Source organism: Emys orbicularis, chromosome 1 (genome assembly GCF_028017835.1).
Source record: "Emys orbicularis isolate rEmyOrb1 chromosome 1, rEmyOrb1.hap1, whole genome shotgun sequence".
Classification (NCBI taxonomy): Eukaryota; Metazoa; Chordata; order Testudines; family Emydidae; genus Emys; species Emys orbicularis.
In genome coordinates this window covers 13862850-13889773 of record NC_088683.1, presented here as the reverse complement: position 1 = coordinate 13889773, position 26924 = coordinate 13862850, and the positions used below count along the sequence as shown (strand labels likewise).

Below are 26924 nucleotides of genomic sequence, written 5' to 3'. Positions count from 1 at the left end.
ATAACCAGTATTGTACAGCTCATCTTCTGTAAACAGATTGATATGTGTGTCTTACATTGTCGTATTCGTCCTGGGGCTGATAACACTAAATCCTTTTCTCAACAATCGGACATTTCCATGAGGCTTGCTGATGATAAAATGATACTGAGTTATAAATGTCAGATGGAGGGTCAGATTTTCTAATGAGCTCAGTGCCCCGGTAGCTTGCACTGAGAACCTGGAGTGTTCCCAGTGCGGGCTGTTGGGTGCTGAGAATTCTGCAACTCTGGCCCCAGTTGTTTAAAGGTTCTGCACTCTCCTTGCGCTCCTGGTGAATGAAATGACCATTCCCCTGAGGCTGTATACTGTAAGAATTAGAGGAGGAATTTCAGAAGTGCTCAGTGTTGGCCTAACTCTTCTCCCATGGAAGCCAATGGACATTTAACCATCGCTCCCTTTGAAGTCAATGATTAAAATCCCATTGGCTTCAAGAAAAGCAGAGTTAGGCCAATGGTGAATGCTTTTAAAATCCCCTTCGATGCTTTTTCAGGACTTATTGGATCTCTTCTTTCAGACCATGCTGTTAATGTTCTGTTGTTCACCTTCCCGATAAACCTCTTGAAGAAAAGAATTGATAGCGCTGCATTCTATTTGAAAGGAACTCAAACAGAATTGCCAAGCGTAACTTTATATTTTTAATCACATCTGAAAAACCTTGGAAGCCTTTTCTTTATGCATCCAACCTCTGTTTAAAAGTGAAAGCCTCACGGTTCTCTAAGCTGGGATGCTGCAGTGGATGGGTTATTTCACTAGGTTTTGAACTCATCTAGCTCCCGCATCTTCTTTGCATATCATCTCCAAAGCATCTGGCTTCTGCTACAATGCTTGCATCAGAGATAAGATCCCTGAAGGCTCCAATCTGCCGAGGGCCGTGCCCCTCCACTCCCCCCTAGTAGAGGGTGTAGAGCACCCTGGAGAATAAGATTCTAAGGGCATGATGCTGGGAGCTTCTAACATGGCACCTTGCAGGAAGCACTGGGGAACTGGCAGAATTGGACCCCTGAGCTCTTTGGAAGCTACTGAATAGTTTCAAACTGCTTTTCTTTGCGTTTCAAATTCAACCAGTTGCTCTCCTCAAGTGGTTTATTTGATCCTCTCTTTGCCTCTTCTCAGGCTGTCCCTTGTCCATAGGAATTCAGTCACTCAAGGTTTCTGTCTCTTGACCATCAACATTCACATCCACAACATCCAGTCATTCTTCTAATTCCATGGGCAACAGGGATTTCATTTTGCTCTTTAGAAAGCTGATATTAGGCCCTTGGGTTTTGGTATTTCACCTCGGTTTTCATGGTAGGAATCCAAGGCCAGTGTAAATGGGCAGTGACCTCTGAACTGAATAGATTTGTCACCTTGGAGGCTTTTTGCTTCCCGCCACTTTGTCCATGACCCAGAAAATCTCATCTGATGCCTTGTAAAAGGAAGTGAATTTAAGGTTCATCATGAAAGGCACCAGGTCATCAGCCCTACAGACGGAAGTTCTCTATTTATTCACAGAACACAGGTTGCAGCCGCACAAGCATAACCCATTAGGCCGTATGCCCAGTCCTTAGAGAATATGAATCTAGTCCCCATGTAGACAGCCTGGCTCTTTAGCTTAAACTCATGTTTATAGCTCTGGTGATCTCCAGTTTTGGCTAAGATGGTGGTGGTTGTGTATGTGGCAGCTTGTTTGGGATGTGAACTGCTGTGGGCCTCAAATGTTTGGGACATGCTTCTGTTCAGAAGAGATATGTAAGCCACTATTCAGTATGTGTTATGTGTCTCCCCATTTCCTATGCCCACTCCACAGAGGATATGGGTCTTAGCTCAAGCTGTAGAGGCGTAGCCTTTCAGCTCTGGAGGTCCCTGGTTCGGCCCTGGGTCCTTGTGCCCCATCCACATTCTGCAGGGGGAGAAGGGAGTTTTTCTGGGATTGCCAGTTATGAAGGAAGCTTCTGTGGACACCCGAACCCCAAACAGCAGTCAGTTGAGAATGATTTTTATTTATTTATTTATTTATTTATCACTGTGAATTGTGCCAGATCTGGGGTGGAGACTGAGAGTGGGAACGGCTCCTTGTGATGGCAGCGGTCACTCCGGCATGCCCCCTTGTGGGTAGGTGTGGGGTTGTCATACCTTCCCCTTGGTCATCTCTTCCTGTTGTCCATCTCTGTCTGGGCCTTCTGCGGCCTAGCCCTCCGGCCCAGTCACTTAAAAGTTCAGTCCAATTCTCGAGTGTCCAAGTCTAGCTGTAAATGGTCCGACCCCAAGCTGGCCACTTTGAAGTCGCTTCCCCTGGGCTGGCAGCAAAGTCCTTCCAAGTCACCATGGGAGTGAATGAAAACAAAACAAAACATCACACTCCTCTCTCCGGAGTAGCAGGTCTCAGGGCTTCTCCCTGGCCCTTCAGCAGAGCTCAGAACTACAAACAAAATCAAGCACTTGAAGCATCTTCTGCCCTTCTCTGGGCCCTCTGAGCTTCTTGTCCCGTTTCAGGAGACTCCCCCAGCTCCCTTACTGGAGCTGGAGCTTGTCCTTCAAAATAGTCTCTTTAAATAGGATTCCCCTGTTCTCCTGTTTGGAGCTGGGTATGAGTTAGCCAGTTGCAAGGCTTTTGCCAGCTTCTCCCTTAGCGGGCCTCTTTTCCTAATTAGCCATCAGGCTTCAGGGTCCGCAGCAGGCCAGCCTTTCCCTGCTGATGTCTCCTGGTGTCCGCCCTGCTATGTGGGAGAAGGCAGCATTTATACTGGTCCCCTTCTCCCAGCTCATTCCCCATTGGTTAGGGTGGGGAAGGGAAACCTTGCCCCCACCCTCTCTGCAGGCTCTTGGCTCTGGGCCCTTAAAGAAACAGTAATATGATTTCCTTGTGAACACTTCTTACTTCAGAGACCACTTCCTCTCTCCCAGTATTTTGTATGTCTTTGTGTGTGTGTGTGTGTGTGTGTGTGTGTGTGTGTGTGTGTGTGTGTGTGTATGTATGTACATATATCTATATAGTTGGACCTTGCTTGTACTCAGTCCTCCTTCCTCACAAGGCTCCTCCCAGTTCTACCAGAGAGTTCCAGCAACACGTTGACTCCCATCTCACTGCAGTCAGTCACAGGCACTTGTGTGTGAAGGACTGGACACCGCACATGGATCTTTTCCTAGATTCCACCTCCTTTTGGTCACCTGTTGGAGAGAAAATCACAACCAGGAGGTCTTCTGCGGACACGCTGAATTTCCTGACGCCGTGTGTCCGCTTGTACCTTTGGGAGCCAATGCCTTTTCAGATGTCCCCAGGGGACTCTAGGAACTTGAGCTCTTTGGCCTTGTCTGCATATGTCTCATTTACACTAAGGTCCCTTTACACCTGGCAGTTGCTCGTCTAACACCCGCTTGGAGGCCCCTTTGCACTGCCAGAGAAATGTGAATGAAGATTAGGCCCTTTTGGTGTTTTGTTTCTAAAGTTTCTGCCACCATTGGTCAGCTCCACTCTGGTGGTGGTGGTGGTGGTAACAGCCGCAGCAGTGCCAGCCTAGGCAAGGCGCCAGCAACCCCTCATGTTTTGAACATTATGTTCTCTAGACCTGCTTGGAGCAGGGTTAGATCACACCATGGTGGCAGCTGGTCCACACAAGTACTTAGATTATATGCTCTTTGGGGCAGGAATCCTCTTTTTGAAGCAATGATCCATAACTGGGGCTTCTGGGCATGAACACAATACAAATAATAAACTAATAATACACATGCCCTGCAGCCATTGGTACCACTAGAGTACCACGATACTCACGATAGCCATGGTGAGAAATCTTAGGAGAAAACCTTTTCCACTGGGTAGTGCAGTGCCTTGAAGCCGGAATTCTCCAGTCATTCACAGCAGGGGTAGTAGGTTACCACAGCTTCATGAGGGCCCTGGCTGTAAAGTGGTGTAAGTGAGGAGACACTGGTGTAATTGCAGGAGCTCCAGAACGTTAGTTGTGATTTACCAAAGCAGAGTGAGAGGAGAATTGGGCCTGTCTCCGTGTGATAGTGACCGTTATTTAAAGCAGTGGGACAGGAACAGTGATGCTGCACCTCATGTGAAGCACTCCTGCGATACAGGACAAGCCGATTAACTTTCTAGATGATAGTAGTAGACGAGGTTTTCCCCGAACATTGCTCTTGTGTTCCTCCTCTAAGGAATGGACATGGGCAGATTAAAGCCTTCAAGGGTCCTGGCTTAGTAGAACCATGAGTCAATGAAAAGCCATGTGGCTGTTGGAGGGGGAGATGCAGGGAAAGCAGGAAGGAAAAGATCAGTCCCTGGTGGGCAGTGTAGGCCCAGGGAGTGGGAGGGGGGGGGGTGCCTGGGGACAGTGCCTGTATCTTCTAAGGATCCACATTTAGCTTTGATCTCCCCCGATGCCTAGGGTAGGGAGTTAGGGGAATGTAGCATCCCCAGGTGGAAGGATTCACGGAATGAGAAGTGCAGGGAAATGCTGGATTTGGGAAGCCTATGTGAGCAGGATGTTCCCAGGTCCCCTGTCCATTGAGGTGAAGAACCAGTATGTGCTACTGGCAACAGGAGAAAAGAGAAAATCCCAATGGTTGGGGAAGAGGAGCCACCTTCCCCCAAGGCTGGGAGACTCACGGCCAGTGCACCCAAGGGGAGAAGTTGTAGGGTGGTGGTGGTCGGGGACTCACTTCTGAGGGGGATGGAGGCATCTATCTGCCCACCTGACCTGACCTTGTAGGAGGCATGCTGCTTTCCTGGAGCCTGCATCCGAGACATCATGGGAAGGTTGCTGAGGCTCATCTGTCCCTCTGACCACTACCCCACGCTGCTCATCCAATGATACTGCCAGGTATGGCCCTAAGCGGATCAGCAGTGAGTTCTGGGAGCAAGGGTTAAAGAGTTGGGGGTGCAGGATGTGTTCTTGTCCATTGTGCCAGCTGAAGGTAAGAGTCCAGGCAGGGACAGATACATCTTGGAGAAGAATGTGTGGTTGCACGGATGGTGTCAACAGGAGGGCTTTGGCTTTCTTTACCATCGGATGCTATTCTGTGAAGGAGGACTACTGGGAGAAATGGAGACCAATATGGCTCCATCAGGAGCTCTTTAATGACCTGAAAATCAAAAAGGAGCCCTACAAAAAGTAGAAACGTGGACAAATTGTTAAAGATGAGTATAAAAGAATAGCGCGTGCACGTAGGGACAAAATAGGAAAGGCTAAGGCACAAAATGAGATACACCTAGCAAGGGGCATAAGGCAGTAAGAAGAGGTTCTACAAATACATTACGAGTAAGAGAAAGAGGCATGAAAGTGTAGGTTCACTACTTAGCAGGGAAGATGAGCTAATAATGGAAGACACCAAGAAAGCGGAAGTGTTTAATGCCTATTTTGCTACCGTGTTCACTAAAAAGGTTGATTGTGACCAGATGTGTAACACAATTAATGATAACAACAAGGGGGAAGGAGTGTAAGCTAGAAAGAACAGGTTAAAGAATATTTAGATAAGTTAGATGTATTCAGGTTGACAGAGTCTGACAAAATTTACCCTAGGGACTTAGGGAACTAGCAGAAGCAATCTCTGAATTTTAGTGATTATCTCTGAGAACTCATGGAGGATGGGTGAGGTTCCAGAGGACTCATCAAGGGCAAACTTAATACCCATTTTCAACAGGTGGAGGGAGGGGGGTGGAAAGGAGGACCCAGGGAATTATGGACCAGTCAGCCTAACCTCAATTCCTGAAAAGATAATGGAGCAAATGATCAAACAATCAATTTGTAAGCACGTAGAGCATAATTGGGTGATAAGAAATAGCCAACATGGATTTGTCAAGAACAAATCATGCCAAGCCAACCTAATTTTCTTCTTTGACAGGGTTACTGGCATACTGGATGGGGCAGAAGCAGTAGATCTGATATATCTTGTTTTCAGTAAGGCTTTTGACACAGTCCCCCATGACATTTTCATAAGCAAACTAGGGAAATGTGGTTTAGATGAAATTACTATCAGATGGATGCACAACTGGTTGAAAGGCCAATAAGTAGTTATCACCGGTTTGCTGTCAAACTGGGAGGACCCACCAAGTGAAGTCCCACAGGGGTTGGTCCTGGGTCTGATACTATTGAATATTTTTCATTAATAATTTGGATAAAAGATAAGAGTTTATAAAATTTGTGGATGATACCACGCTGGTTGCAGGCATTTTGGTGGACAGGATTAAAATTCAATTCATCCTTGACAAATTGGAGAATTGGTCTGAAATCAACAAGATGAAATTCAGTAAAGACAAGTGCAAAGTACTGCACGTAGGAAGGAAAAATCAAATACACAGCTACAAAATGGGGAATGACTGGCTAGTGAGTAGTACTGCAGAAAAGGATCTTGGGGTTACAGTGGATACCAAAGTGAATATGAGCCAAGACTATGATGCAGTTGTGAAAAAGGCTAACATTCTGGGGTGTATAAATAGGAGTGTCCATATGTAAGACACTGGAAGTAATTATTCTACTCTGCTTGGCACTGGTGAAGTCTCAGATGGATTATTGTGTCCAGTTAAGGGCGTCACACGTTAAGAAAGATGTGGCCAATTGGAGAGAGTCCAGAGAAGAGCAATAAAAATGACAAAAGATTTAGAAAACCTGATCTGTAAGGAAAGGTTGAAAAAACTGGGCATGCTAGTCTTGAGAAAAGAAGAATGAGGGTGGACCTGATAAGCCTTCAAATAGGCTAAGGGCTGTTATAAAGGGGGGAAGGGGGTGCTCCATTATTCTCCATGTTCGCTGAAGGTAGGACAAGAAATAATGGGTTTAATCTGCAGGTAGTTAAGCACTAGAATAGATCACCAAGCGTGGCTGTAGAATCCCCATCACTGGAGGTTTGAAGAACAGGTTGGACAAAGACCTATCAAGGATGGTGTAGGTTCATTTGTGCAGCCTCAGTGAGGGAGGATGGAGTAGATGAGATCCCTTCCGGCCCTACATTTCTATGATTCTTCCCCGCTGGATCCTTTCCCGTGTCGTAAGCAGTAAGTATTTCCATTCCTCATGCAGTCGCTGGCCCTGGTTTTCGTGGAGTCCGTTGTGACAACACTCCAGTCAGGAGAGGAAAAACAGTCTTGTTGTTTTGCTCACTTTCCCTGTCCTTGCCTCAGTCTCCCTTAGGGAGAAACAGGCCTCACAGTTTGAGGAAACACTGGTGCAGACATCTGAGAAACCAGCTTTCAATGATGAGCTGCCAAGCGTTTAACAAGCGGCTCCCACTCTGTTCCCTTCCTTAGCCTGTGAGAAATCCCACATGCTCATATTGAGGAGGGCTCCGGGGAGAGGAATTCAGTTTTTCCCCTGTTTAAGCTAAAAGGCTTTCCCAGAACCACAAGCAAGGGGGAAGGCAGCACCGCTTGTTAAGTGCACGTTACTGGGAAGGGTTATAGGAGGCAGAAATGTATTTGAGCCTAGCACAGGTGTTGGTGGTGATTGGGGGGTAGGGGGGGCAGAAAGATCCTGGCTAGATGGGACTGGGGGATAGAGGAGAGGGATGTAGAGAAGAGTCAAGGCGATGAACACTGGGTAGGGGAATATACCTAATGCTTACTGCATTCTGGAGCAGCTCTTGGACTCCACAGAAGTATGATTTCTCCGCTTGTTGCTGTCGTGAAGTTCCAAGCAACCTGCTGGGCCGGGTAGGGATGATAACTTTAAGGTCGTGAGCAACCACGGGCCACGTTGTTATTGTTCACATCTATGCTCCGCAGTTCGGTGGAAAAAAATCTAGATGAGAGTGCAAAAAATGTATCTTTAGTGACATGTTGCAACCAAGGCTTTTGTATGCCTTGAGGAGGTTTTCCACCAACAACCTGTAGTTGTCTGCCTTGTTGTTTCCGAGAAAATGTATTGCCACTAACTGGAAGGCTTTCCATGCCGTCTTTTCCTTGCCATGCAGTGCATGGTCAAATGCATCATCTCGAAGAAGTTCACGAATCTGAGGACCAACAAAGACCCCTTCCTTTATCTTAGCTTCACTTAACCTTGGAAATTTTCCACGGAGGTACTTGAAAGCTGCTTGTGTTTTGTCAATGGCCTTGACAAAGTTCTTCATCAGACCCAGCTTGATGTGTAAGGGTGGTAACAAAATCTTCCTTGATTCAACAAGTGGTGGATGCTGAACACTTTTCCTCCCAGGCTCCAATGACTGTCGGAGTGGCCAATCTTTCTTGATGTAGTGGGAATCTCTTGCACGACTATCCCATTTGCAGAGAAAACAGCAGTACTTTGTGTATCCAGTCTGCAGACCAAGCAAGAGAGCAACAACCTTCAAATCACCACCAAGCTGCCACTGATGTTGGTCATAGTTTATGCACCTCAAAAGTTGTTTCATGTTGTCATAGGTTTCCTTCATATGGACTGCATGACCAACTGGAATTGATGGCAAAACATTGCCATTATGCAGTAAAACAGCTTTAAGACTCGTCTTCGATGAATCAATGAACAGTCTCCACTCATCTGGATCGTGAACGATGTTGAGGGCTGCCATCACACCATCGATGTTGTTGCAGGCTACAAGATCACCTTCCATGAAGAAGAATGGGACAAGATCCTTTTGACGGTCACGGAACATGGAAACCCTAACATCACCTGCCAGGAGATTCCACTGCTGTAGTCTGGAGCCCAACAGCTCTGCCTTACTCTTGGGTAGTTCCAAATCCCTGACAAGGTCATTCAGTTAACCTTGTGTTATGAGGTGTGGTTCAGAGGAGGAGGATGGGAGAAAATGTGGGTCCTGTGACATTGATGGTTCAGGACCAGAAGTTTCATCCTCTTCCTCTTCCTCGTCTGACTCAAGTGAGAATGATTCTGGTGCATCAGGAACCGGCAGTCCTTCTCCGTGGGGTACTGGGCGTATAGGTGATGGAATGTTTGGATAATGCACAGTCCACTTTTTCTTCTTTGACACCTTTCCCAACTGGAGGCACCATGCAGAAGTAACAATTGCTGGTATGATCTGTTGGCTCTCTCCAAATCATTGGCACTGCAAAAGGCATAGATTTCCTTTTCCTGTTCAACCACTGGCGAAGATTTGTTGCACAAGTGTTGCAGCATATGTGTGGGGCCCACCTCTTGTCCTGATCTCCAATTTTGCAGCCAAAAGAAAGGTGATAGGCTTTCTTAACCATAGTGGTTATACTGCGCTTTTGTGATGCAAAAGTCACTTCACCACAAACATAGCAGAAGTTATCTGCACTGTTCACACAAGTACGAGGCATCTCTGCTCACTTTGGCTAAACAGAAATGTGTCCCTTTGCAAAATCAAACACTGACAAATAAGAGATCACAACACTGTATGATTTCTAGAGCTGATATAGGGCAATTTGTTCAGCAGAGTGTTGTAAGCTTCGTTATGATTGCATCATCCATGACTTCTAGGAATAACATGATGCAATTCATATCATGTATGACACAATACCAGCTTCAGAATGCATCATTCATTGTTTTGCCTAAAAAGCAAGTACTGTCCAAACCCAGTCATAGATTTATTCATAGATCCAGTCAAAGATGTATTTTAGTCATTTCTGGTTTAAATTGAGATCCCTTCCCTTTATAACTCACTTATCCTCCGCCATTCCCAAGTCAAGGGTCGTATATACTGACCCAATAGCATATCTTGAAAACTAGAGCCAATCAACAATTTTAAGCATCATTTTTGTTCTCAGTGACCCAGAATTAGTAAAGTTTGACTCCATTTATTTCAGAAGCATTTTGGCTGTAGAGCAGTGTAATCAGTGAATTTTATTGAATTGCTAAGCATCTCTTTTCAAGCTTGGTGACATGAGCTGATGTCATGGGCTCATGATCATGCTGCCCTTCCCATATTGTTAACGGAGAGGTGGTGGTCGTGGTGATGGTGGGGTGGGGAAGATCCTGTCTAGATGGGATCAGAGTAGAGGGGAGGGATGTAGCAAGGAGTCCTGGTATAGAACCATTGTTCTTAAGTATGCACACAGAAAACCCATGCAATGAATAGAAACATCACCTTCCCTTCCCCGCTCTTTGAAGGACAGGTAGCAGATTAGCATAGTACCTCCCCTTCATGTAATGTGTATTAAATTCTCTGAGCATGAACTAGTGATTTCCAGAAACCTGAACAGTCCGTTTCAGCTGAGTGCTTATGGAGATAATCAAAGTGCTGTCTCTTCTCACCAGTCAATCTGGCTTCTGAGTGCTCACTGGCTATTACACCAATCATCACATAAACTTAAATTCAGATCGTTTTATAGATGAGGAACTGGGTTATCTTTCTAACTAAGGTACTTACACGGCTCCGATCACCACAGGCTCTGAATGCCGCACTACCTTTTAATGTATCTGTCCTCATGACACCCTTGTGACGTACTATTATCCCCATTTTACAGATGTGGAATTGAGGCTAAGTGACTTACCCAAGCTCACACAAGAAGCCTGTAACAGAGCAGGGGCTTGAAGCAAGGTCTCTCAAGTCCTAGACTAGTACCCTAAATGCTGGCACATCCTTCCCTCAGTTTTCTATTTCCAGATTGGAATCCAAGACCAATCTTTTAAGTCCAAAGCAGACTGCGAAGAGTTACAAAGGGATCTCACAAAACTGGGCAAAAAAATGGCAGATGAAATTCAATGGTGATAAATGCAAAGTAATGCACATTGGAAAACATAATCCCAACTCTACATATAAAATGATGGGGTCTAAATTAGCTGTTACCACTGAAGAAAGAGATCTTGGAGTCATTGTGGATAGTTCTCTGAAAATATCCACTCAATGTGCAGCAGCAGTCAAAAAAGCAAACAGAATGTTGGGAATCATTAAGAAACGGATAGATAATAAAACAGAAAATAACATATTGCCTCTATACAAACCCATGTTATGCCCACCTCTGGAATACTGAGTGCAGATGTGGTTGCCCCATCTCAAAAAAGATATATTGGAATTGGAAAAGGTTCAGAAAAGGGCAGCAAAAATTATTAGGGATATGGAACAGCTTCCATATAAGGAGAGATTAATAAGACTGTGACTTTTCAGCTTAGAAAAGAGACAACTAAGGGGGGATATGCTTGAGGTCTATAAAATCATGACTGGTGTGGAGAAAGTAAATAAGGAAGTGTTATTTACTCCTTCTCATAACACAAGAACTAGGGGTCACCAAATGAAATTAATAGGCAGCAGTTTTAAAACAAACAAAAGGAAGTATTTCTTCACAGGTCACACAGTCAGCCTGTGGAACTCTTTGCCAGAGGATGTTGTGAAGGCCAAGACTATAACAGTGTTTTTTTAAAAAAAGAACTAGATAAATTCATGGAGGCAGGGCCATCCTTACCCATACGCAAACTACGCAGCTGTGTAGGGCACCAAATTTCCTGGTGCCCTATGCAGCTGTGTGCTGCTCCAGTGGCCAGCCCGATCCCCCGGCCAGCTGAGGCAGCCAGAAAAGCTGCCCCCGCTCCTGCCCTGCGCCCACTCCACCCCTTCCGTAGAGCCCCCACCCCTGCTCCGCCCCGCCTCTTCCCACCCCTGCTCCGCCCTAGCCCCACCCCCCACTCCATCCCTTCGCCTGAACTACGTCCTGAGGGACTGTAGCAGGGATCGGGCGCGCCCTGCACTCACCGGGTGGCAGGAAGTATAGCAACCCGGCCCCAACCTGCTCCGTTCTGCCAGCTCCCAGCCACGCCGCTGGCTCGTGCTGGGGGGCAGTTCTCCCCTGCCCCCCAAGCCTGCTCCTGTCCCCCACAGACCTTCGGCACAGCCTCCCCCTCCCCCGCGTAGGCCTGGGGCTGTGTAGGGCACCACAATGTCTAGGGACGGCCCTGAATGGAGGACAGGTCCATCAATGGCTATTAGCCAAGATGGGCACGGGTGGTATCCCTAACCTCAGTTTGCCAGAGGCTGGGAGTGGGTGGCAGGGGATGGATCACTTAGTGGTTGCCTGTTCTGTTCGTTCCCTTTGGGGCATCTGGCATTGGCCACTGTCGGAAGACAGGATACTGGGCTAGATAGACCTTTGGTCTGACCCAGTATGGCCGTTCTTATGTTCTTTCATTGATAAAGTAACATAACTAGCTAGAACATAGGAATAGATACAGGATAGAATCAGAACTGCTTAGCTGTGTGCCTTAGACTCCATACAGCTAAGAGTTAAAGGGAATTATCCTACAGATAGGTTGGTAGGGAATTTGGGCTTTCCGAACGAAGGATCCAGGTTCTTTTTTCACTCTGAGGTTTTTCCCGTAGTCACGTGGTCTATAGTGTTAACAGTGAAGTCCTAGATGGCTGCAGTTTTATTGAAGTACCTTTAATTTCTATGGCATCTATCAATAGATGATCCCAGAGCACTTTAAAACATTGAGATGGTAGTCGCTCATTACTATTTATTTTGTTTGCATACCCAGGCCCACAGGAACATGAAATGTATCGTAGGTTAGACAGGTGTGACTGTTTCACCAAAAAAGAGCATAGAGCAAAAGGATCGATAACTGAAATCCACCAATGTAAGCACATCATAAAATTAGCCATCAGCCAGTGAACACCTGGGGTGAAAACTTGATACCCCGCCCTGCCCCTTGGAATGAATGGGAGTTTTGCCAGTGACTTCAGGAGCTAGGTTTTTACCCTTGGAATGTTGATTTGAGTACTGGTAGATGGTATGGCTTTGTGGAAACCACTCTTTAGAATAATAGTAATTTAGAATAAACCGCTCTTTAGATTAATAATTATAATATTATTAAATACTTTTCATTGATATAGCTCCTTTCAATCTGAGGGATTTGAAGCATTTTACAGAGATCAGCAAAAATCGATTTGGAAACCCAGCCACAGAAAAAGGTTACATGACTTGCCCATGGGCACACAGTAAATCAGTGATAGAGTTGGGAATAGAATGTCCTGACTCTCTGTTCCTGGCCTAACCCCTAGGCAACCCGACTGTGGTCACAGCCGACGCTATTGCAGAACTTCAGGAAAGAAACCAAAACAACACAGGAGGTTTTGGGGAATTTTCAGTCCCGTCCATTTCTCTGTAATGAAACTGAGCAAAACAAGACACTGAGCCCACGATAAACGGGTTCCCTGATGTTAGTTTTACAGACAGAGTAAAAGTAATTTCCTAATAAAGCCTGTAGAGAAATCAGCCTTCTGCTGGGTCAGAATGAAATGGAACAACCGAGAGTAAAGGCCGGAAGTCTCTGCAGCAGGACGGGTGCTCAGCTCCTGGAGGCGCTCCATCTCAATGTGGTGGGGTATACAAACCTAATGTGGACCCAAAGGTGTTCAAAGGCAGTACTGAGCCCCGTTAGTCCCCACCCGCTAGGCCTGCTGAGCCTGCTCCAGGAGCCCAGGCACAGGTGCTGGGCAGGCTGCAGGAGAGAGGAATCCTTTTCTGGGAAGCCAGTCAGAAGGTTGAGCCTGAGAGGGGGACCATGGGACAGGGAAGGCCCACAGGCAGAGCCTTCTCCAGCCACCACCCCCTTGAGAACCAGCAGCTCCAGCAGCACCCTGGTCCTTTGGGCTTTTTTTTTTTTTTTGTAAGTAACTGACTGTTTGGACTATAGGGGCCGTGCCCCAAACTGAAGGGATCTATAGATAGGAAGTGGTCCAGGACACCAGACTTAGACTCTGTGCAGGGAGGACCTTGCCAGTGTTGCTTCCCACAGGGCCCTGGGCTGGGACCTGGTAGAGAAGGAGTGCCTCCCTACCACAACCCCTTAAGGGCTGTCACCCAAATGCGGGTGGAGGCCAGGAAGATTCCTGGCTTAGGGTCAGGAACCAGGCACCTCTACCACCCTGATGGCAGCCAGAGGTCTGGTGCAATAACTGCTAGGCTGCCTGGCCCTCCAAGCACCCTATCTGGCTCAACCTCGCCCTTTTCATTTTGATTTTTAAAACAGATACTTTTTAGGTATGTCACTGTACTGCACCCATCTTACTACTGAATGCAAAGAGAGCCTGATTTCATAGCTCAGTCTAGTGACGCTTAGGGTATGGGAGATCTGGGTTAAATTCCTGGCTCTGTCACTGACACATGTGACCTTGAGCATTGTAGATTTATATCCCAGCTTGCCGCACAGTAAGTGTTTGTATAGACATGACCATAGAGTCATTAGATTTTTAAGGCTAGAAGAGACCACTATCATCATCCATCCTGACCTCCTGCATAACACAGTTGATGGAACCTCACCCAGTAGTGTGCACCTTACTTTCTCTTCTGAATTTGTCTAGCTTCAGCTTCCGGCCATTGGATCTTGTCATGCCTTTTCCTGCTAGATTGAAGAGCCACCTGTTATCAGAAATCTCTTCAACTGAGTTATTCCTGATTTACACCTATGTAGTTACACCAGGTTGAAGCAGTGCAGGTGAGGGAGAATTACAGAATCATAGAAGATTAGAGTTGAAAGAGACCCCAGAAGGTCATCTAGTCCAACCCCCTGCTTAAAGCAGGACCAACCCCAACTAAATCATCCCAACCAGGGTTCTGTCAAGCCGGGCCTTAAAGACCTCTAAGGATGGAGATTCCACCACCTCCCTAGGTAACTGTTCCAGTGCTTCACCACTCTCCTAGTAAATAGTTTTTCCTAATATCCAACCTAGACCTCCCCCACTGCAACTAGAGACCATTGATCCTTGTTCTGTCATCTGCCACCACTGAGAACAGCCGAGCTCCATCCTCTTTGGAACCCCCCTTCAGGTAGTTGAAGGCTGCTATCAAATCCCCCCTCACTCTTCTTTTCTGCAGATTAAATAAGCCCAGTTCCCTCAGCCTCTCCTCATAAATCATGTGCTCCAGCCCTCTAATCATTTTCGTTGCCCTCCGTTGGACTCTCTCCAATTTGCCCACATCCCTTCTGTAGTGGGGAGGCCCAGCTGGATGCAATACTCCAGATGTGGCCTCACCAGTGCCGAATAGAGGGGAATAATCACTTCCCTCAATCTGCTGGCAGTGCTCCTACTAATGTAGCCCAATATGCCATTAGCCTTAGCAATAAGAGCACACTGCTGACTCATATCCAGCTTCTCGTTCACTGTAATCCCCAGGTCCTTTTCTGCAGAACTGCCACTTAGCCAGTTGGTCCCTAGCCTGTAACAGTGCATGGGATTCTTCTGTCCTAAGTGCAGGACTCTGCACTTGTCCTTGTTGAACCTCATCAGATTTATTTTGGCCCAATCCTCCAATTTATCTAGGTCACTCTGGACCCTCTCCCTACCCTCCAGCGCATCTACCTCTCCCTCCAGCTTAGTGTCATCTGCGAACTTGCTGATGGTGCAATCCATCCCATCATCCAGATCATTAATGAAGATGTTGAACAAAACTGGCCCCAGGACTCATTGTCTTCATAACCCAGTGTTCAAAAGAAGTTCTAGTGTATTTAACAGTAAATAGGGCTGTGATTTGTTCTCGGAACCCCTTTCCCATGCTGGTTACGTTGAGAAAACCCAACTCTGCTGTCATCTGTTTTTTTCTCAGATGTGTGTCTGGCTACATCGGCAACAAATGTAACCTGTTCCTTTTCCTTTTAATAATGAGACATTCCTCTTACATGATCTAACTTTCGGATCTTGAAAATGGGAGACCCGTAGCAATAATTGCAATAAATTAACCCTGCCGTTTTCTTCATAAAACTGTCTGGGGAGGTTTCGTCATTCAGTTTGTCATGGGGCACTTTAATTACATCATGGCCATGCTGATGAATGCTTTGGAAGGAAAAGGGTCTCTCAGAGTTTGCCTGATAAATGCTTATTGCAGCGCCTCACTATTAGACTGTAAATATTCGCTCTGGGTTGAAACCGTTCTTCCAAGATTGCCTGGAAACATTATTTTAAAGTAAAATAAAAGCAATCAGATTTGGCTGATTTTCTGTAAGTGCAAGAAGATTTGTTTGTAATTTGTATTATTTGTATTTCAGCAGCACTTTGAGACCTTAGTCCCATTGTGCTAGGGGCTGTACAGATATGTAGCAAAACCTGTGAATAATTATGGATCTTTAGCTGTGGGATGGAGTATATAAGGGTTAATCCAGAGGCCTGAGAGTCAGAAGATCTAGATTCTGTTCTTAGATCTGCAGCTGATTTCCTGTGTGATCTCAGGCTAGATACGAAAATGGTCGGTGCCTCAGTTTCCCCATCCATAACATGGGGGTAGCATTACATATCTCACGGGATGTTGTGAGGATCAGTTAATTGTTTGTACAGTGTTTTCAGGTCTTCCCATGAAAGGTGTTATAGAAAAGCAAAAAATTATAAGTAGCTGTAATGGGAAACTGGGAGATGGCACCTGAGTTCCATCATCTGGCTCTTCACAGCCACACAGGGCTCCTGCTTTCAAAGCTCAGCTTCTGACTAATTAAATAAAAGCAGAATTTCCCCTAGCTGTTAGCATTATGGGGCCTATGATATGCAGTTGAGTAGTTCTGATTCCATCCAGCAAAAGGCAGCGTTACACATGGATACTAACCTCTTTGCAATAGTGCACCCAGTAGGGGGACAGATGCTAAGGTGGTGTAAATCTCTATCCCTGTATTGGCTTCAATGGCAGTACTGTAACTTACGGCAGCTGAGGATCTGGCTCATGGCCTTAGATCAGAAATGCATTGGGGCATAGACTTTATTATTTGTTTGGCATGTTTATCCACTGTACCGCACAATGTACACTCATGATGACTGATGGAGGAGACGTGAAAGTTTAATGAAAACATTACAAGAAGAGTTGTGAAATAGTGTGGACTCTCTTGCACTGCTGGGTACAGTGGTTTCTGTTCGCTCACCCAACTGGCCCACAAAGGCAGAGTCTCTGGAGGCGTAACTGCTAAAACCAGCATACCAAATAATATTTTGGAAATGCAGTAAAACCCATGGAATCCAAATTTGCATAACTATTAAAACAGTGGGTTTTTTTAATCTTGTGTGGAGGTTTTACTGCCTGCCAATTTGTGTTGTTTATTGCCTGTATTAACCATGTTCTAATTTTATGTTGCTTTTTTCCTCCCAAACAGATGAAGGCTCTAGCATTGAGGAGACCGACTTCAACTGGGATGAATACTTGGAAGAAACGGGAGCAAGCGCTGCTCCTCACACCTCGTTCAGACACGTACGTACTTCACTTGGGCCTTGAGAAAGTTCTGTGCCCTTCCTCTTTTCATTCTGATTGGAGAGGGTCATCCTGGAAAATTTTAAATGCATGGCTAATGGCTCTTGAGGAAACATCACCAAACTCTTCTCTCTGTCTCAAATTTCTTCCTCTCAATCCAAAATGCTGGAATCCATTCCCTCTCCTTCTGAAATCCTCTTCCTTCTCCTGTTGAACACCTGTTCTCATTCCTTTCTTTGGGTGCACTGGCTTCTCACTCTACTTTGGATTCAAGCTTCTCATCCTTACCCCTTCTCAAGGCCCTGTACTGCTTTCCTCTTGCCTACATTCAGCTCTCATTCCCTCCCACTCCACATCCTGCATCCTTTGCTTCTCCCGCCTCCTTGATCCCTTTAATTTCTTCCATATTACCCCACCACACAGAAATTGCATGCACATTGTTCCTTCAAAGCCCTCCTTCAGACAGGCCTCTTCTGAGAAGCCTGTCAATGTTAAATAGCCTGGTTACCATGGAATGCCTCCTCTCAGCTCCAGAAAACGGTGTCTCTTGCAGTGACAAGCTATCAGCCTACATCTCCGAGAAACTCTCTGGTAGCAGAAATGGCCTCTTGGGGCACCTGAAGCCGTACAACCGTCATAGGCCTGAGAATATGATACCTTCCCTCATGTGAAGTTGGTTCATTCGCACAATGGAATTCTGGAAGCACTGTGGCAAAGCAGCCACCGTCTGCAGCTCTGGCCCCATGCCCTTCTTGGTTTGTGGAAGAGCGGTGAGAGCACCTGGAATCCCTATGGACTGGGATTGTTGCCGCTTTCTTTGAGAAAGGAAATCTATTGCTGTCCCAGAGCACATCACAATGCAGCCAGTACTTAAGAAACCATTGCATGACGTGACTGACCTCTCCAGCTTCTACCCATTATCTAACCTCCAGTTCCTAAGCAAACTAACTGGGAAGCTCAACTCCTAGATACTGCCAATATCCTGGACCCCTCCCAAGCAGGCTTCAGGTTAGGACATGGAACAGAGATGGCCCTGAGGGATGATCTCTTCTCGGCTATGGACAGGGCTGTATGCTCATGCTCTTATTGCTAGACCTTTCCATAGCATTTGATATAGTCAGCTATAAAATGGTGCCATCCCACCTCACAGTCATGGTGGGATTAGTGGGTTTGCTCAGAGGTGAGTTCAACTGCCCCTCACAGGCCACTCTCAGATCCGTGATGGGCACCTGCTCCTCTGTTTCCCCAGTACTCACGTGTGGAGCCCCACAGCATTCCTGTCTCTCCCCATCCCATTCAATACAGATGCAACCAGCGCTACTACATCTTCTCCTCAGATGCAAACAGCACCATCTCCCAGCTCCCTGTAAAGGGCCCTGGCTGAGACTGGCTCCTGGATGACGCTGAACCCTGGAAATGATGAATCGACATTGGAGGGGAGAGGCATGCTCTTTGGAAAATCCTCAACGTGAGTGTCCAGCTGGCCTCTTCCTCTGGATACTCAGAGTGACAGTTGCAAAACGCTCCCAATTCCACCTATGTGAGGCAAGGAGATTGCAGTCCCTCCTATCAAATTCCAACATAGCCACAGTGATCCACACGCCACTGCCTGCCTGGCTGGATGACTGTAATTCTCTGTCCTTGATGTGAAACTGCTGACCTTCAATCGGTTCAGAGCACAACAGCTGTCCGGTGAGCGCACCTCGCTCCTTCCAGCGCTCTGCTCGGTGCACTGGCACCTTGCTGAATACTGGCTTCAGCTCCAGTTTTCACACCCCATCCTCAAAGCCCTCTATGGCAGTGGTTCTCAACCAGGGGTCTGGGGCCCCCTGGGGAGTTGCAAGCAGGTTTCAGGAGTTCCGTCAAAATAAACCAGAGAGCAGGGCCAGCGTGAGAATCGCTGGGGCCCAGGGCAGAAAGCTGAAGCCCGAGCCCTGCTGCCCGGGGCTGGAAGCCGAAGCCCAAGCAACTTAGCTTCATGGGCCGCCGGTGGTGTTGGGCCCTGGCCAATTGCCCTGCTTGCTACTCCCTAACGCCGGCCCTGGCTTTTAATCTAATGGATATGCAGGAAAACAGTTGTTATGGCACAGGAGGACCGTGGAATTTCTATAGCAGGTTGAGAACCCCTGCTCTATGGCATTGGCTTGGGTTACCTAGGGGTCCTACCTCATCCTTTGTGATTGTGACCTTCCCCAGTGGCTACGTTCCACTGGGAGAATGGAACTGTCAGCCTCAGGGGTGAGACTCGTGTGTAGGGGCATGTGCCCCTATGAATCTGGAACTTTGCTCTCAGAAGAGATTGGGGACCCTGGAGCCTCCAGAGAGAGAGAGACAAAATCCACGTCTTCAACCCACCCTTTGTATAGTTATACCACACACACAAAAATCCCCCACTCCCCAGAATGTCACAGTCTGGTCATTGCTGAGAGGCGGAGCGAGAGAGATCATTACAGCTTCACGTGTGTATTTGATCATTTTACGAGGTGCTCCGATTCTGTGGAGTTGGTCACTGTCTAAGAGCCTAACTAGAAGGGCCATAGACCAGCCCCGAGCCAGGCATGCAGTTCCTGTTGACGGAACGTGAGTGCATAGATACCGGACAAATGTACTTGTGGTATGAAAATAATTCAATGATGCAACTTGTCAGTGCTCAGACTGCAGTAATCATGTGTGAGGCAGGTAAAGGAGGAGTCTTCCGAACTCCGGAGGAGCTGCGTTCCTCTAGACTAGCAAACCACTGTTACAGTTGATCCTTGGATCATTTGGTTGAAGCCCGCAGGCAATCTTTTTTTATGTGTGTTACTGTAGCACCCAGGAGCTCTAGTCATGGGCCAGGACCCCATTGTGCTCGGCACTTTACAAACACAGACCAGAAAGGTGTCCTGCCCCAAAGGGCCTACAGTCTAAGTATAAAACAAGACACAAGAAATGGATTTAGGCAGACATGTATTCCTCTTCTGTATCCATATTAGGTACTTATATGTCACCTATTAACAGCAGTTTTTATCATATGTATCCTCACAACATCCCTGTGAGGTAGGGATGTGTTATTGTCCCCATTTGAGAGAGGGGAACTGAGTCACAAAGAGACTAATTTGCCAAAGGTCACAGAGGAAGTCTGAAGGGGTGCAGGGAATTGAACTAGGGTCTCCTAAATTCTAGGCTGATACCCTAACCAGAGGACTAACTTTCTTCCAAGCTTGGGAGGGAAAACTGGAGATATCAAAAGAACTCTTAATTGGTACAGAAAGTTAGTGCATAAGGCATATCCTCAGTTTTAACTCCATTGGTTAGGAATGTCCTACAGCAGTGGGTCTCAACCTTTGCCAACTGTACCCCGTAATCCTAACTGTACCCCTTTCAGGAGTCTGATTTGTCTTCCTTGCCCCCAAGTTACACGTCACTTAAAATCTCCTTGCTTACAAAATCAGACATAAAATATAAAAGTGTCATAGCACACTATTACTGAAAAATTGCTTATTTTCTCATTTTACCATATAATTATAACATAAATAAATTGGAATATAAATATCATACTTGCATTTCCGTGTACAGTACATACAGCAGTATAAACAAGTCATTGTATGAAGTTTTTGTTTGTACTAACTTCGCTAGTGCTTTAGGCAAATATCTAGATGAGTTGATGTACCCCCTGGAAGACGTCTGAGTACCCGCAGGGGTACATGTAACCCTGGTTGAGAACCACTGTCCTACAGAATATGTATTGTATTCTCTAGTTTTCCTCAGACAAGTTGCTTGGGACCCAGTCCCGCTTCTGTTGACATCAATGGGAACTGTAAACTTCAGTGGGAGCTTCTTGTCTTTAGCCATCTGTAATAGTGGCTGGTGATGCTGCCTGTGCCTTCTTCACCAGGGTATTAAGAGCTTTAATCAGCTAGAGCATGGACCTGCATCCAGTGATGTCAATGGAAGCATTATTACTGACGTCAGTGGGGGCAGGATTAGGCTCTGAGATGGTTGCATGTGAGGTGCTTTATACAAATTATTATAATTGAGGCCTGGTCCTCAGAGTTGCTCTATACCTGAGAGGTAGAATTACAGGTATGGAGCACCTCTGAGGACCAGGCCTCAATTATAAAGCACCTCACACGCAACCAAAATTGGGCCTGTTATTTACCTGGTGGAGCTGTGTGGTAACAAGTTCTTTGGATCATACCTTGGCTTTTTCTCCAGCTCAAGTGAGTCTTTAGTAGTGGCACATAGGGCTTGTGCTGGCCCTCTGCATGGGGCTCAGTTTCACCCATTCCCAGAGGCCGTGCTTAAAATTATTACTGGCATGACAGTCTCACCTAGAGGCCCAACTGAGATCAAGGTGCCACTATGTACAGGCACATCATAATAGACAGTTTCTACCCCAAAGAGCTTATGTTCTGAATAGATGAGGGTCAGAGGTGAAATGACTTGCCAAAGGTCACTCAACCAGTCAATGGCAGAGCTAAGGATAGAACTGTGGCCCCCTGAACTGTTGTTTAGTGCCCTGTCTGCTAGGCCATGCCACTGTGCACCTAAGAATGTTGCCTGCTAGCCTTGCTCAGCTAGAGATCATGCCTCATTTTCCTTCGGTTATATGGAAAAATAATACCTATTTCTAATTTTGCAAGGTTGAAATCAGCCTTCAGAGCAGTTTCCAACCAGGGATGAAGTTAGAAGTGGCCAACAAGAACAATCCGGACACCTACTGGGTGGCTACAATCATTACAACGTGTGGGCAGCTCTTGTTGCTACGTTACTGCGGCTATGGAGATGATCGCAGGGCAGATTTCTGGTGCGATGTGATGACAGCTGACCTTCATCCAGTGGGCTGGTGTACGCAGAACAACAAGGTGCTGATGCCTCCAGATGGTGAGTTCTATGCTTTCTGGTGGGGTCATGGTCTAGTATAAGATCTGGTTCGATTCCAAGCCTACAATCAACCTGCATCGGGTCCTCAGCTGGTGTAAACCTATGTAGCTCCATTGAAGTCACTTTACACCAACTGAGAAACTGGCCATTAGACTTCACTGATGGATCCTGCTTGCCAAGAACTTGTGGGATCAGATCCTAGGAAGGGAATTGTGCAACAAATCGTAGTAATAATAATATAAAAGTTTTGTAGGTGAAAGCGTTGGGAAGGGAATTTGTCCCTATATTGCAAAACCAATGTTTTCCATCGGGGGAAAAATGGGCTTGTACTTCTAGCAAGAAAAGACCAAATTCTGATCTCACTTACTCCAGTCCACCCTCATGTAGGCTGAGTGTAACTGAGGTCAGAATTTGGCCCTATGCTACAATCCTACAAAAAACCTTTCCGGCCCCTTTGTCACTATGCTAGAATCCTGATGGGCTTTGCTTGGGAAAGATCAGAAACCATTCAGGGCCAAATCCTGCAGTCCTTACTCAGCCCTTTAAAGACAATGGGAGCATTGCCTGAGTAAGGACTGCCGAATTTGGGCCTTGCTCACTAAGAGGCAACTATGGCTCCTCAGCTGTGGAGATGCGCAAGATTCTGATGGGTGACGGCTGTGGTTTGGCTGTGCAGGTGAGACAGTCGGCTCAGGGGAGCTCCATATTCCCTGCCGGCAGAGGAACAGTGTATCCTGGTGGTCCTGGGCAACAGTGCGGTAGGGAAAGAAGCAAACAGGGCCAATGGCTCCATGACATAGGTTGGCCATGCTCTTGCATAGAGGGCGTATAGTGGGCTGCTGTAGCCCGTAGGCTGTAGTTGCTTCTATGGAATAGGTACCTATCTACTCTACTTGGGCAGAGGATGCTGTTCTCACCACCCTTCCATTTATGTTCGCTGCACCGTTCCAGTTCATTCAATCTTTGTGGGATGAAGATTTAGTCCCAAACTCGAGTTATTTGGGAATCAAATGAAGGAAAATTTAAAAACCTGCTTCTGAGATATGAGGGTTTTTTGTGGGGAGGGGCGAGGTTTACTTCCTATTTATAATGACTATTCACAAAGTTGACATTTCATTTGCATGTTGTACATGATTATGGCAGAGATATTGCATCAGACTGACCCGTGGTGTCTCTTCAATGGAAGCTATGCTCACTTGAGCTAAGGATGAATTTGGCCCATTTCCTAGCGTAGGCAGAAAACCGATCTGGTTTGTAGCTGTCTTTGGACCCGATTTGACCTGACTGTGTCCCTTGAATAGAAAAAGGATGGATTTATTAAAACAAAAAAAAATAGAGCTTGATACCTGAACGCAAATGTGATCGAAAGGTTTGTTAGCCAAGCCGTAATAAATCAGGCTGATTTGAGAGGGGTTAGATTTTTATTGGTCTCCTAATTTTTTATGTGGCTTCTTTTTTTTTAAACTCCTTTTATTATGTGGCTTATAATCAATGTTGTAAGAAAATATACAGTGCCGTAAACTAAATCATGAAATGCCAGGGTCAAGGGGTAAGAGGATTTATTGACTGCTGTAATAGAAAATAATGATTGTTTTATAACTGGAGGCATTTGCTCTTCAGGGAAGGGTTGGAATCTTTTTCTGGTCCTGGCTACTTCCATGTGCACTGTTTAGCTTGGGTGGCCAAATTCTGCGCTGATGTACGGTTCAGTGTTCAGCATTTGTACTGTCAGGATGTCATGTGCCCTGTGCAGTGCAGTGCCAGGAAACCATTGGGGTTGCGCAGGGTATAGGTCAGGGTAGGTGCTGAATTCAGGCTGCTCGCTTGAAAAAGTGCAGTGGAAACTGTATATATATATTTTTTCATTGAATGAACAAACTTTAATGCACAGATGATGGATAACAACTTTCCAAAGTGCCTAAGTCTCATTTTCCTTGGAACTTAGGAGCTGAAATACTTTAGCGGATCTGAGCATCAGTAACTTAGGGTTAGGCCCACAAAGGGACTTAGGCATTTTGCAGTGCTAAGTGGTGCAACGTCTACCTCTCAGGTGCCCAGTGGAATTTACAGCTCTGAGCTAGGCCCCCAGGCTCCCTATACAATGCATAGGGGAGAGTTAGGGGCATAAGAACAGGATTCTGAGAAGCCAGCAGGCTGAGCAGGGAGCTGCCTAAGCTAGCCTGTAGATAATGCTAAGGAGAGGGGTGGGCTTAGGGCCCATAGCCTCAAAGGTACTTAGGTGCCCAATTAGGCACCTGCCTCTGCTTTGGATTCATGGCTGTGAGCCATCTTCTGGAGTTCTGTGGCTAAGCCAGGGCATCCCTTTCTCATGAAACCTGAGAGACAGCCAGCCAATAGCCCTTACATGGGAGATCTGGGTTCAAATCCCTGCTCTGCCTGCTTAGGTCTCAGAGCTGAGTGCTTTAGCCACTGGGCTGTAGAGTTATACGCACACACACACACTCTGGCCACATGACTATTAATTATACAAGGTGGAACAGCTTCAACAGAATAGACGGGGAGACCGTCCCAGAATAGCCAGTAAGCTGGTGGTCAGTTGGGAGGTGCGAGACCTGGGGCCAAGTCTCGGCTTCAAATCAGGCAGAGTGGGGACACAAACCTGGGTTTCCCACGTGATTCTCCTCACTGCTGGGCTGTTGGATATAGTCACACTCACACCAGCTCTGTGCAACCCCAGTTGTCTTGTGCCGGTTAGGCATGCTCAGGGCACACTCTCAGATCAGGCTCTGCAGGTGAGATGGGTGGAGAAGGCCCAGTTTGTGAATCCTGCCAGGGCTGAGGTGTGAGCTAGGAGGCTGAGCCGCTCAACAGCTGCAGGACTTGGGCAGTTTTGCACATGCCCACTGGCAGAAACATAGGCACCATAGGGACTTTATTGGTGGAAATTTAGGCGTCTAGAGAATTTAGGTGCCTGCAAGGGGAGGCAGCAGCTGAAGATCTATGGGGCACGTAACTGTTAGACTTAGGCACTCAGCAGACTTAAAAGTTAATGGACTTTAGGTTCCTAGGTGCCTAAGTCACTTGGGGCTCAGGTTCCAAAATCACTTAGGTGCTTTTGAAATTTTACCTGTTGCCTATTGGATTAAGTCCTGGGGTCATTACTCATTTTTTTTTACTCTAGCCCTGATCCCGGAAAGAACATAAAAAGCCAGGTTTTCAGAGGTGCTCAGTTCCCATTTAGGCACCTTAATGAAGTGGCCAGGATTTTAAAAAAATACGCAGCCCCCGATGCCTCCCATCGAGAATACCGGGAGCTGTTGGGTGTGGAGCACTTTTGAAGATCTGGCCGGTAGTGTGTGCATAACTTCACGCATGTACTCCTAGGCTTAAAGTCATGCTTCTGCTTCAACGCTTTGTTGGATCAGTGAGGGCATCCGTCCTTACTTTGTCAAACTCCTATTGAAGTCAGTGGGAGCTTTGGCTGGGTAAGGGCTGCAAGATAAGCCCCTGTATTGGGTACAAGCGAAATTGCTGTTTTATACAATGTTCCCAAGAATGTTTTGTGTTCTTAGCATCACACCCTATTTCACTATCATGCCTTCAAAAAAATAATTTAATCTCCATTTTTAATGAGAGCAGCCAGTATTTTAAGGGCCTTGTCATGCACTCCTTGATCTGAGTTGGAATTCCTGCTGCTTATGAAATGCAGGATCGGGCCCTCACTGCGAAGAGAAGTACAAGCAGCATGGCCGTGGGCCAGCCATTAAGATTTGATTTCATTCAGTAGTCGATGGGCTCTGTTTAATAAGCAAATCTGCAAAGACACACTTGTTAAACTGGCAGAACGGCTGCGCTGGGACTGTATTTTGTTCTGCTTACCAGAAAGAACTGATCAGTGCTAGTCTTACACGTAAAAGTAATACCACATTACAGCATCACAAAATGAAAAAGGAGATTATGAATTTCATTAGAGGGGAGAGAACGGGTTTGTTCACCTTAGCAAATCAATAGAGCTTGATTTAATCTTCGGCACATACAGTGCTTCCAAGGGGCAGCTGCCAAATAATTATTGTTTATGATCCCAATATAAGGAAGTAGTTTAATTTACTGACTGTTACATTATTATGTATTGGGAGACGTTAACTTGACATTTATGCTCACGGGCACGATGATGCAAAGTCGTGTTATGTCCTGCAGTGACATTATGATGTGATGCACTGGAACAGAATGTGTGGCAGCCGGACATGTGCTGACACTGCTGTTTTTCGCACGCTAGCTGGAGCAATGTGGACATTGCAGCGCATGTGGTGACCTGGGCTAGCCACCCAAGTATGAACCCAGGAGCTCTGGCAGGCTGCTAGCTTGCCTGTACGGCCACATCTACAATGCTATTTTTGCTGCACGAGTTCGAGCAGGCGTTTCTGTCTGCCAGGGCTGGGAGGCGCGCATCCTTCCAGCTGCAGTGTAGACATAACCTGTGTCTCTCCCTGTCCCCCGCCCTCCCCACTTCTTACGGTAGAAAATCAAAGGAGTAAAATTAGTTACTTCAACTCTTGCCATTAATTATATTTTTCTCATTACAAATTGGTGTGTAATTTGAATTGCAAACTCAACTATCCTGGCAGAATAGCTCTGTTTACCATTCAAATCAAAATGAAAATTATTTAAATGAATTAATATAAAACTAATTTGAATGAACCGATGTTTATTCATGAACTTGCGGAAGAAAGTGTGAAGACATCCTTATGGTCTATAGCTACATTGCTGATCGGCTCTAAAGTCCCATCTTGGGACAGATTGTGGTTTTTTTTTTTTTTATTGCAGTTTAACCGTTGGCATAAACCAATGCTGCCTAATGCAGGTAAATTTCACCTCTTGTGTTTTTACCCCTCTGCATAAAGCCTGAGCAAATACGATTTGCATGGGGAACAATTGAATGCCCACTGAAAACAATGGGATTTTGACTTTAGTGGGTTTAGACTGTAAGTGGGTGGCACAGAACCTCATGCTC

At 46.3% G+C, this 26924-nt stretch overlaps 1 protein-coding gene across 1 annotated transcript in view; it reads left to right on the top strand.

Annotated features, from left to right (window-relative positions):
• The window catches only part of SFMBT2 (Scm like with four mbt domains 2), a 184437-nt gene that overhangs the window by 35137 nt on the left and 122376 nt on the right, over positions 1-26924 (top strand). Inside the window, exons 3-4 of the mRNA XM_065400494.1 lie at positions 16995-17089; positions 21712-21952. Of these exons, the coding sequence (XP_065256566.1) occupies positions 16995-17089; positions 21712-21952 (336 nt within the window). The remainder of the gene's footprint in view (positions 1-16994; positions 17090-21711; positions 21953-26924) is intronic.